Source organism: Phaenicophaeus curvirostris, chromosome 1, assembly GCF_032191515.1.
Source record: "Phaenicophaeus curvirostris isolate KB17595 chromosome 1, BPBGC_Pcur_1.0, whole genome shotgun sequence".
Taxonomy (NCBI): domain Eukaryota; kingdom Metazoa; phylum Chordata; class Aves; order Cuculiformes; family Cuculidae; genus Phaenicophaeus; species Phaenicophaeus curvirostris.
The window spans coordinates 109,892,950-109,905,743 of record NC_091392.1 but is presented as its reverse complement, the minus strand read 5'-3'; the positions used below and the strand labels follow the sequence as shown (position 1 = coordinate 109,905,743).

The window sequence follows — 12,794 nt, the reverse complement described above, 5'->3', positions numbered from 1 at the left end:
CCCTTTATGAGCAAAAACACCTGTGGATGTTTCGCATTTTTGTGTGCATACTTCAACCTTCCAAAGGGCATTCCTCAACCTGCAACCCCTCATGCGAAGTCAGAGCTAACCCTTTTTGTTTTGTGAGACCAGGGAGTACGTATTTTGCCCTCTGGGCCCTGTGTGTGGGAATTCTTGCACAGGGTTAGTTATGAGAGCATTTAAATAGTCTAAACTTCAGTCTGAATATGGTTCTGGCCTGGCCATGGCAAATCATAGAATGGCTTGTGTTGAAAGGAACCTTTACAGGTCATCTAGTCCACCGCCCCTGCAGTGAGCAGGGACATCTTCAAGTAGATCAGTAGAGACCCATCCAACCTGACCTTGAATGTTTCCAGGGATGGGGCATCTACCACCTCTCTGGGCAACCTGTTCCAGTGCTTCACCACCCTCAGTGACAAAAGTATCTTCATAATATCTAGTCTAAACCTCTTCTCTTTTAGTTTAAAACCACTGCCCCTTGTTCTAATGCTACAGACACTGCTAAAACCTTTTTCTCCATCTTTCATATAGCTCCCCTTTTAAAACTGAAAGAATCATAGAATCATAGAATCATAGAATAACCAGGTTGGAAGAGACCCACCGGATCATTGAGTCCAACCATTCCTATCAAACACTAAACCATGCCCCTTAGCACCTCGTCCACCTGTGCCTTAAACACCTCCAGGGAAGAGGACTCAACCACCTCCCTGGGCAGCCTGTTGCAGTGCCCAAAGGCTGCAATAAGGTCTCCAAGCTTGGAGTCTTCTCTTACCCAAGCTGAGCAACCCCAGCCCTCTCAGCCTCTCTTCACAGGGGAGGTCCTCCAGGTCTTTGATCATTTTGGTGGCCCTCCTGTGGACTTGCTCCAAGTGGTCCATTTCCCTCCTGTGCTGAGGGCTCCAGAGCTGGACTCAGCATTCCAGGTGTGATCTCTCCAGAGCAGAGGGGGAGAATCACCTCCCTCGACCTGCTGGCCACATGTCTTTTGATGCAGCCTAGGAATCATTACTACCGCACAGCACAGATGATACCAAAAACGCCAGCAAATAACACTCTCTAAGACGCATTTTTGAGTTTTTGAAAGCAAGCATCCTTTATCAGGGCTGGGCAAGATGCAAGAGCGATCTCCATCCATCGTGTGCAGCCAGACAAGGGCTGGGACAGGATGGATTTCCCACTCACAGGCACAGGGATCAGTTCTCCCAGAAACCATATGCCTATTCTATTATTTTCCAGGACTGAGTTTAATGTTGTTATGAACTTCACAACACTCGGATCCCTCGCTGCTTCGGAGCCGGCTGCAGCCCTGCCTGACCCCGCACCGGGGCTGGGGGAGGCTGCGGACAGAGGGGATGCAGCAGAGACAGGTCACAGCGAACACGTGAGGTGATCATCTCCAAAGAACGAACAGCGTCTGGAAAAACACGATCTGAAAGAAAACACGCTGTCGGAGGGGCGTTCCGTCTAACTTTCAAGAAACACGATGACTTTAGAGGAAACTCTGCTTTAGCTGCACTCAAGGGCGCGGCGCTCCGGCGGCGGTTCGGGGTCCCGGCCCCAGCGGGGCGGCGGGAGGCAGGCGGGCACCGCTCCCCACGCCCCCGGCCGGTCCCCGGGCGGACAAAGGCGCCGGGAGGCGGGGAGGCGCCGCGGGGCGGCCCTGGCCCGGCTCGGCGGCGGCGGCGGGGCGCCCGGCCGCGGGGATGCCGCTCCCCGCCTTCCTCCTCGTCCTCCTGCTCCTCGCAGGTCAGCGGGGCCGGGCCGGGCCGGGCGGGGGGCGAGGCGGCCGCGGGGGCTCCGCGCGGGGGCGGGGGCCGCTGTCCCGCGGGCTCGGCAGAGCCTCCGGGGGGCGACCCGGGGGTCCCAGACCTGGAAGAGGCTCTCTGGGGTGTCCCAAACTTGGAAGAGGCTCTCTGGGTGTCCCAGACCTGGAAAGGGCTCTCTAGGGTGTCCCAAACTTGGAAGAGGCTCTCTGGGGTGTCGCAAACTTGGAAGAGGCTCTCTGGGTATCCTAGACTTGGAAGAGGCTCTCCAGGTATCCTAGACCTGGAAGAGGCTCTCTGGGGTGTCCCAAACTTGGAAAGAGGCTCTCTGGGTATCCTAGATACTTGGAAGAGGCTCTCCGGGTGTCCCAGACCTGGAAGAGGTTCTCTGGGGTGTCCCAAACTTGGAAGAGGCTCTCTGGGTGTCCCAGACCTGGAAAGGGCTCTCTGGGGTGTCCCAAACTTGGAAGAGGCTCTCTGGGTGTCCCAGATCTGGAAAGGACTCTCCGGGGTGTTGCAAACTTGGAAGAGGCTTTCTGGGTGTCCCAAACTTGGAATATGCTCTCTGGGTATCCTAGACTTGGAAGAGGCTCTCTGGGTATCCTAGACCTGGAAGAGGCTCTCTAGGGTGTCCCAAACTTGGAAGAGGCTCTCCAGATATCCTAGACCTGGAAGAGGCTCTCTAGGGTGTTCCAAACTTGGAAGAGGCTCTCCAGATATCCTAGACCTGGAAGAGGCTCTCTGGGGTGTTCCAAATTTGGAAGAGGCTCTCTGGGGTGTCCCATATCTGGAAGGGGCTCTCCAGGTATCCTAGACCTGGAAGAGGCTCTCTGGGTGTCCCAGACCTGGAAGAGGCTCTCCAGATATCCTAGACCTGGAAGAGGCTCTCTGGGGTGTTCCAAATTTGGAAGGGGCTCTCCAGGTATCCTAGACCTGGAAGAGGCTCTCTGGGTGTCCCAGACCTGGAAGAGGCTCTCTGGGGTGTCCTAAACTTGGAAGAGCCTTTCTGGGTATCTCAACCTTGGAAGAGATTCTCCAGGAGTCCCAAACTTGGAAGAACCTTTCTGGGTGTCCCAGACCTGGAAGAGGTTCTCAGGGGTGTCTCAGACTTTCAAGAGGCTCTCTGGGGTGTCCCAAACTTGGAAGAAGCTCTCCATGGTGTCCCAGCGGATCTTTTCTGGGCAGGTTACACAGTGTGCATGTCCCTGTTGGACTGCAGGACAGTTAAATGTGCTCCGTTTGGGAGAGGTGCCATGAGCTGTCCTGGCCCCGTGCACCTGGGCAGGGTCAGGGTACACCTGGGTACCCCCAGGTTTGGTGAGCAAGCAGGAATGCAGCCACAGACCACTACTGCCCTGGTTCTTGTTGCGTAGCCTTGCTTGGTGGGCGTGTTAGGAGCACAGGCAGAGATACAAGCGCACCTGCCAAAAATGGGTGACAGCGTGAAAGACTCGAGCCACTGGCATGGAGAGTCCTGCAAGGGAGACAGTGCAAAAGCCTTGCCATGGGGAGTCGTCCCACATGCAGGCACAGTGGCCACCCCATGGTGCTGCTCCTTCACAGCCAGGCCCATGCCAGCCATGTATTCCCCTCTCCTGCCCAGGCTCACTTCAGACTGATGAGTCAGTTGTTCCACTTTTTCGTGCATGTGTGTTTCTTTACTATGGGGGTAATTGCACAGGTTTAAGGCTCAACTGCTTGAGCTGACCGGTGTGCTGTGTTGCACAGCCCTCTCCAACCCTCACCCTCAGTTGGTGCTTGTTTTCAAGCAGAGACCAAGCATGAGCAGGTTCAGAAAGCTAGTCTGCTAAAATCTGATGAACAAGATTGAGGTTTTGGGATGGAGCAGCAGCAGGAGCCTCTCACTACTCGGTCAGCATGCAAAGGAGCCTCAGTACGAGGTGGGAAGTTGCAGCTAGAGGTGGGGTGGGAACCGGAGCCTGGCAGCACCTGACATGCTGTAAAGTTGCCTGGCTCCCAACACATCAGAAGCTGGGGCTGCAGAGATGAAGGGCAGTAATGGGAATGAGAGAGTGGGAACCCCTTAGCATGATGTGCTGCCTGGGGAACAAGCCACAGCATACTGGGAATGCAGAAGCATACTTTACCATCTTGGTCTTCAGGTCTCTGCCGTGGCAAAGAGGTCACTAAGGGTGATGGTGTGTGGGATGGGCAGTCTGTTTGGATTCATCCAGGCTGCAGCTGAGGTCCTGGCAGCGGTGAAGGAGAGCCTGGGATGACATGTGGGAAGCATGGGATCCCCAAGGACATTTTTACAGTGCAGTAGCAATACCCAGAGACTGTCCTGTGTTATTTCCTTGGGGGCACCTGACATAGGGGTTTGAAAACACGTGAGCTGCAGCACCACGAGAGGTCGATAGCTTTAAAATAGCTTCTCACAGCAATAAAAGGATACATGTTCTTTCATGCTTCTTAGTTCTAAAGAGCTTAGTGTTGTTTCACAGTTTGCAGTGCTGCTCAGTCCAGCGGAGCATTGCTGCTGGAAATGTTTGTGTCCCTGGCTGGGCAGGTCTTTGGCTGAGAGGGCACCACTGACCCCTGTGCTGGGTGCTGCCATGTCATGCTGGCCGTGGCACTGGAGCTGGAGCAGAGTGAGGCAAAGTGCTGTCAGCTGGCAAGGGATAAGGAAGCCCCAGGCAGCTCTAATTTATACCCTGGGCTGGATGGGCACTGGGGTAGGTAGTCAGCTACAGGACAACTTTATCTCCTGCAGCTCACTGAGGCAGGCAGCCTGGCTACAGATGTCAGTCTGGACTTTTTGCTGGAATAGAGAAAGGTGATCTGTGGTGTCTGGCCATTTCAAAATGTCCTTTTTTATTTTAAATGATTAAATATGAGAAGGAACTGGTACGACCAGCTACAAAATACCCATACACAAAGCGCCTAACCCTGACATTCTTACCAAAATACAAATGGTGTGGGAATGGGCTGCCATTTGGATTACAGGGTCAGGTCATGCCTCGAGTGAAGTCCTGTGGTTGTATGAAACTGTTAGATTGCATTTTCTTTAAAGCTGTGCAGTACAGCATTTTGTTGTTGCTGCCATTTGACCGCATGAATGTTATTTTTATTCAGCAGAAGATTGTCTGGCTCAGTGTGATAATGACTGCAAAGCTTACTGCTGTGATGGGACTACTCCCTACTGCTGTTCATATTATGCCTACATTGGGAATGTCCTTTCGTAAGTATATTTGTGCTTGGGGAAAAAAACTGATGTCCTGTATTCATGGACTTGATGTGAAATAGAGTTGTGGTGAAACTGTTCGGGAAATAAACAGTGGCAGCATTTGTGGGTTTTGGGGGGTTTGGTTTGTTTTTTTGCTTGACGGTAACAAACATGACCATCTGAAGTCTCACGTCGCATATATTTTTGAAGTACACCAGACAGCTTGCTAAAATTGGGGTTTATGTCCTTAGCTTGTGTACAGTTATATAATTTGTGGACATAAGCTTTGGAGCTGGTGAGAAATTTGTTTCAAGCTTTTCAGATGAAAAGGACTGTGAATAGAAATCGTGTGGGTTTTGTTGAAACACTTTGTTACAATACCTGAGTGAAACCACTGTTCAAATGAATTGGATTTGAGATTCATTTTACCTTGACTACTTTTTTTCCCCTTTTTATTGACTTGCTTGGTTTTGTCAAATGGTGTTTTGGCTGCTGGAAGAATTTATTGAATGGATTCTAGGTGAGGGTAGTCTGACCCTGTAACACTGCAGTATGAATAGCATGTTTCACAGTGCTTAAAAAAACACAGCAGGTGAAATGCAGTGGCGATGACTATTTTCTATCTAGAGAAAAATAGAAGAATAAACTGTTGATTAAAAACATAGGCTCTGCGTCAGTGAGGAGGAAGAAAAGTCTGCATTTTAATGGGCCTGACTCTAGGTTCTGGACTTAATTTAAGTGACAATTTGTGTTATATTCACGTACAAGGACAAACCTAACCAAAACATAAAATGTTGTTCTTCAAGATAGGGCATCTTGCCATCTGTTTCACGAACCCCATCAGTAATTTCCTTAACCTTTAACATGCAGGCTGGGACGTATTTTTGGTTTGTATTCTTGACTAAAACCAGAAAAGGAAAAAGAGGTATGTCATATGGACTACTCAGTGCTTGGGGAGGAGTGAGTGGGAAGGTGGTACTTGCTTCTTCTAAAATGTCTTCTCTGTGGCAGGTTTTGTTTTAGCCGTGGTACCTGGGGAACATGCCAGTGTTCCTTTCAGCATATTTTGTGGCACTTCGAAGGATTAAGCAGAGGAATGGTATTTTAACACAGAATTGATCTAGTTTTTAAAGCAGATCAAACACTTCCTAGGCTAGAGTAAATAAAATTATAAGGCACCAGAATCCTTCATTCCTCTGGAAATAAAAAGGCATGTACTTAAGACTGATTACTGTTGGAGAATGACAAGTGATTTTTTTTCCCCCATTCACCTAGGGAATGTCTGCTTTGATTTTTTTTTTTTTTCTTTTCTCATTCCAAAGTTGCTTTCCCATTTACATGCGTGGAAGGAGGTGCAGTTTTTGAATATCTTATTCCAGCTCACATCATGTGGTTAGGAATGATGCTCACAGTAGCGTAAGATGTCAAATCTTCCCATACAGCAGCAAAGCAAATGGATTTCGTGTCCTACTTCCATGTGAACATCCTTGACATTTGTCTAGCCTGATGTTAGAGCTCTGTTTTGGAAAGGATGGATCAGGGGATTCTTTAGAGTGACTGCTAAAATGTTCAAACCATGCCTTCAGTGCCAGGTTGACACCTAGTCTTTTGTGTGTTTATTTAACAAATGTAAATGGCTGTTGAACTAGAAGGGAGTGCAAGAAGCTCTGACACATTTGAAGCGTTTGTGTGTATCTGGATGGTTTTGAATACTGGAAAGGCTCTTACAAGTGCTGTTTGCCACAACACGTCTTGAAGGAGACATTTGATTCTCCTAATTTTTTATGGTTAAGTACTCCAATTCATGTACTTGGAAGACCAGTCAGGAGTCATTATTCTCCTCTGACCTGACATTTTGCATGAGTGAGCCATACATTATTTTTTTATTCCTAAAAGCTGTTTTGGGCATGCCATCTTTAAACATGTGTAATCTCATTTTGAAAACTTCAAGCCTTAATGAGTTGACCATCTGTGCTGGTAAACTGTTCTCCAAGTTCGTTTACTAACATCACTGGGAAATTTTGCTGGGAAATGAAGGTTGAAATTCCTACTGTCAGCTCTTAACTTATCTGCAAGTTTGAAATGAGGCCCTAAATAGTTATCATGACAACTCTCAACCTTATCACTGAGCTGGGTGAACTCTGTCAGCCTGACATGTAAGATTTGCTTTGTTTTGCTTTGCCCTGCTCAGGGGGTCAATTCTTTGGCCTTCTCTTGAGATCCCTCTAGTATTTTCATTTCCTTGTTGAAGTGTGGCTAGCAGGGCTGAGCACAGGGTTTTAACAGCAGCCCTGTTAGGATTATTTTTTCATGTATCTTTCTTTGAGTACCTTTTTTGAAGCAACTATCTGTGATGATCGCAGAAGACACAAATAAGCTCACAATTTGTGCTTCCTCTAAGTTCTCAAGTTACGGTCTTCAAAGGCATGTTTGCTGCTTTAAGCCTTCAAACTGTTCTTTGCTAGAGTTGCTACCTTGTGTTTAGTTGCATTGCAAAAGATGTTATTGTGACTTTAACTACAATCCATAAAAATAACCTTTCCTTTTTATTATTTGGAACTCTGTTGGTCTTTTTAATGTCCAAGCTTTTCCTGCAGAAGTTTCATGTTGCCTCACCCTCAAATTACAAACTGAGGAAATTGCATTGGAAGAAGACACAACCGCTGGAATCTGGAAATGACCACTGGTTCATGTCTTTCTATTAACAAATGTGTATTGAAATATTTTAAATAACCATTTTTAATCCAGCAAACTATATGTCCTGATAATTTCATGTAATGTTGTTCTTTAAATATCCTTCTTTTCCTATGTCATCATTTTTGATCCTACTGTCTGCACCAAACAATGGACTTGATCTTTGTGGGAGCTTTCGGAAGTGCCTTTTCACTGTCTTAAACGCCATTAGTAAACCTCAGTGTTGTATTGACTCCTCTGCTTCTTTAGAGGTTGCCTCTGCTTTTTTATTTGTTTACCACTAATTTCTCTCCTCTCTCCATTCTTTACAAATCTACATGTTGTTCTGAAGTTTTTTCTCTTTATCTACTCTGAGATGGTTTTTTTTTCACAAGCGTCACTCTCATGCAGTTTTGGAAAATCCTTTTGGTGTGCAGTTGCTTCTTTTTAAACAGTTTTTTTTTTGTTTCACGCCTCTCACTCTTCTCTTCCTAGACCCATATGCCAGCAGTTGTGCAAACAGACTGTAAACACCAGACAATAATGTATATACTGATGTTAAAACAAAGTCAGTATGACTAGATCATAATCATCAATGCTTAAGTTGTTTGTAGCTCTTAGGTGATTAATTAACTCTCTTCACTCGTTAAAATGAGACTCAGTATTGAGATATTCCTTGTAGGGTTTTAGGATTTTCTATTTTAAGAAATCACCATCTTTTTAGGACACCAGGGAACATTTTACTTTAGTCAGATGAGGTTTTCCGCAAACATCCTCCAGGCTGTGTGCATCTGTGATTAGCCTGTTTTTCTCTCCACACATGAAGAACAGATGCAGATGCTCACTCTAGTAGTAGGATTCCAGGGCCTAGAAGAGATGTTCCAGTAACTCCATCTTTAGTTGGACGACAGGTACAACCTGTAAACATTCAAGGTTTGTGACTGAGTCATCTGTAATCCGATGAGCATCTCTAATGTGAAGTAACACATCCTTCCTACTCCTTGCCCCCTGCACGATACCCTTTCAGAGCAAGTCATTACAGCATTTATGTTCCAGGTATATTTCCCTTCCTACTAGTTTTCAGTAGCTACAGCCTGTCATTATTTCCTCGGAAGTATACGCATTTCCTCCTGCTTATTTGCTCGGCATCTAGTGCTTAATAGTTAGGTCTTCTAAAAATGTTTTTTTCTTAGACAAATTACAAATTTATGTTTGGACTTGTGCCACATAATGGAATTGTATCAGTTGGATGAAGGAAAAGGTGCAGGGATGCTTGAGTGCTCAGACTATTCCTCCTGCCCACCTTTTCACTCCCCACCAGAAGAAAGCTTGGAGACACCCTTCCCAGCATCATCCCAGCCCTTTAGGTCAAGAAACTCGAACTGCCCTTCTCCTCAGAAGGTAGTTTCTAAACTGTTGAAGCAATTGTGACTGACCTTTTATCACGTTCCCTGTACTGCATCTACTTCTTCAGCTTGCTACCAGGCTAGGGACTGCGAGAACTGAAGCGTGTTTTCTCTGTGACAGATGTTCCAGGTTTGCCCATAACAACAGTATCTCCCTAAGTAACCAGCCAGAGGCATTTTGCCCTCTGTCACTCAGAGGAGTTGGAGACATCTGGTTATTGCCTTCAGCTCCAGCCTCAAACCCCTGAACTCCTCCAAGGTGGGAGTTGATACAAAAGGAGTTTCTTCTGCAGAACCCAAATTTATGTGTGTGTTTCTGACAGTGCTCTTTATGTTTGCCCCAAATTTATGAGGGGCCCCAAATTGTTTGGCCCTCATGCTTATCCTGGTGGGTTTTCTGTGAGCTAATTTCCAGCTTAGTCTTCACCACCACATTGTATTTAGTGTCTGTTGTGGCCCACGGGTAACTTTTGAGCCGCAGGGAGCTCTCTGGGATGCTGAGATGTCAGTAGCTGCATGCTGTCGGGGGTGATTCTGGATGCTACCTTTGCTCCTTCACGTTACTTCATGGCCAGCGGCTGTGAGTAGATGTGAAATGATCCCAGATTCCAGATAATAATGGAGCAAAGAAGAAAAATAGTTTAAGCTGTAATTTCAAGTTATTACTGCTGGACAAGTTGAACATTTGGTGGAAATGATGGGACTTACAGTCAGATTTGGCCCACAGTATTTAAGAAAACACACTGATAAAATATGCAGCCCTAGTGATTGGTCCATATTTTCCTGGGTAGGTCTTTAAAGAGTTGTAAATTGGAATATTGGTTTAAGCAGAAGAAGAAAGCTAAGATGCTGTGGTGCTACATTGCATTGCAAAGTGTATGAAGTTTCTTGGTAAATGTCTCCAGAATGACTTACTCTAAGGAAACTTGTATTTAGAAATAAAACAAAACACGTGATTCCAAGGACTTCAAAAGTACCTGCAGGAAAAAGTGAATAAAAACTTCAGAGACCTGTGTTCTCATTACAGGTAGTGCATGGTGATTTGCAAGAGAGTAAGTTGTATCCTACAAGTAATAATGAAGAAACAACAGCCCCTTCAGTGACTGGTGAAATAGCAGATGTTATTTACATGAACTTCATGTATGTTGGAGGGGGTGAGATTTTTGGGTGGGTTTTTTGTTTTGTTTTAAGTCTAGAGGTTGCACAATGTGGCCAGGAAGGAAGGAAGGCAGATAAAGAGAATGGGAGGAAAAGAGGCAGAGAGTACATTCAGCATAAAAATCACATCCATGCCTCAGCCTGCAAAACTGAAGAAAAAGCCGCATATAGTGTATCTAAGTGTGGCATTGGTACTTTATATCCCATGATACTTTTTAGAAAAGCAGCTGAGCTCAGAGAATCCCTTACATGTACAAAAATGGCAGCATCCCTTAAGCTGATTCACTTGATATGAGAATATTGGATGGAGGGTGGGTATGGAGGAGGAGTGCACTCAAGGACATAATTAACATTTTAAGAGTTAGGAATATAGAGATGTAGCCTTTGGTGTCCTTAGTGAATAACAAACAAACAAAAAAATAAAATCAGGAAGTTTGACATTCGCTGTAGATTCCAAATAATTAAAATTAGATACTTCAGGCATCCTACAGTAAATATGTGAAACAGCATATGGTTTTGAGCTTAGTTCTGTGTCTGCTCTACAGTTGTATGGTAATCTGCTTAAAATAAAGTTGTGTTCCTTCAAAATTTCCCATGATTGAAGCACTTTGGGAGAATAATGCAATTTACTTGGTAGTTGCCATTTCGTGTCTCTGGCTCTGTGACTTCTGATATGATGCCCGAGGTGAGCCAAAGGCCTGGTTCCGTAATTACTTTTCCCATTTGGCTTGAGCTGTGGCTTCTGTTCAGGAGAGTCTTCCTGAATGAGCAGAGGGAACAGAGCCTGAAGATCCTTGTGCTGAGTGCTGGGAGCTGGCTATAAATGTATCATCAGCAAGGACAAGACTCTGCTAATTAGACTGAAACCTTTTCCCTTTTATTCTGTCTAAGAGGTGAACAGCAGTTCAGCCTTTTAATCCATGGTGTTCAACATCTGGAGTAACTGTGGAAGCATACTGTCTGTGCTTCAGCCTGGGAAAACGTCCACAAAAGAGGTATCCAGCTCTCTCTGTGCAGGGGATTGATTAACTAAGGCATAGAAAAAGATCTAGGACCACGTTTTCATTGCAAGATCTGCTGGAGAGAGAACTGGTATTCCAAATGTGACCTTTGCGAAGTGTTTGAACTTCCATTTGCTTTTTGTTCCATGCCTATTGTCCCAGTTTATATCCTTCAGCAGAGAATGCGTGATCAGATTTATGACCAGATTTATGCTCTTGAGAATGGCTGTAGAGGAAACCCTTGTCAGCACCAGAATTAAAACACAGGGTGCCTCTTCTGTAGTCCTTTGTGTTTTCATTCCTGACCCTGTGTTGTGACAAACAGTTCAAAATGGGAAAAAACTGTTTCGCTTGCCAAACAGCAGCTCTTAAAAGATGGCTACTGCTTCAAGCCTCCCATCTCTTTTTTGGGAGGTGTCTGATTAACTGTTTTGAAAAATTTGGGACTGTAACAGGACTGTGCTCTTTTATTTGTTTGATTGTTTTTGAAGTTTAAATGGTTTTATTTTAGTAGGCATTTTAGTATAGTAGCCATAAGAACTAGAAGACTTTTTTTAGTGAAAACTGGAAGTCTTTGTAAACATGCAGGTTCAGTTGTTCATAATTGAAAAGGTTTGTGTGGTTTTTTGCTAAAACTTGAGTTGTTGACATCCCTGTGGATCATCTGTTCATCATTTGAAAGATAGTTAGAATTTGGCCGGAAAATGGAAGCATTAAGGTATAAATCACTGAAATGCTGTCTGTGGCTTGCAGAAAACTCTAAGGGGGGAAAATAAAAATTCAAAAGGAATTCAGTGAAATTAGCTTGCTTATATTGCACTGTTTATTTTGAAAGGGGTTTTCAGTGAAAAGGAGAGATAATTTTGTGTTTATCACTTGCTGTGATCTGTTTTGGAAGGATTTTCCCATAAGGTTCAGACATGTATAAGATAAATATTTTCTTAACACTTTATAAGCCTGATGTGAAAACTGAGTCTGGGGATTGTGTTGATCACAGAAGGAATGTCCTTTCTTCATAGGAATTTTACCTTCTGTTTTTTTATACCAACATCCTCCCCTTTCCCTTTTTCAAGTAGGGGAAGAGTCTGACTCTGAATTTCATAAGAATCTGTAATTTTGTTCAGTCATCTGAGAAAATTCAGATAGTGTCCTAGGCAGCAGTTCAGCAAAGTAGATAAATGCATTCGTAACTTCAAGCTAGTGAGCAGATGCAATGGATAGAGTCCTCATCCTCTTGAAATCAATAAGCTAATTACTTCAGTGGGTACTGCAAGCACTCTGCTCTAATGGGTCAAGTTGTAAGCTGGAGTAAGTTGTTGAATCAGAATGTTAAAAAAACTCAATTTTTTCTTTCTTTTTTTTATTAATCACCGTGGTACCTTCCACATTCACTGCCATTTTGTGCTTCCTTGCTTCCAGTTCAACCACTGGGTAATAAGCTGTATCAGTCCTAGAAGAGATACACTGGATGAATCCCACATCTCCTGGCTCATCCACTCCCTGCACATCCAATGCATACATGCCTCACCTAGCTCCAGCTGCAGAATTTCTGTTTTATTGGCTAATTCAGAGATTTCACTGAGCT

General features: G+C 45.1%; 1 protein-coding gene across 1 annotated transcript in view; it reads left to right on the top strand.

Moving 5' to 3' along the window:
* Positions 1 to 1,684: 1,684 nt before the first annotated feature.
* CYYR1 (cysteine and tyrosine rich 1) overlaps positions 1,685 to 12,794 on the top strand; it is a 62,277-nt gene continuing 51,167 nt past the window's right edge. Inside the window, exons 1-2 of the mRNA XM_069870634.1 lie at positions 1,685 to 1,767; positions 4,881 to 4,986. Of these exons, the coding sequence (XP_069726735.1) occupies positions 1,725 to 1,767; positions 4,881 to 4,986 (149 nt within the window). The 5' untranslated portion in view covers positions 1,685 to 1,724. The remainder of the gene's footprint in view (positions 1,768 to 4,880; positions 4,987 to 12,794) is intronic.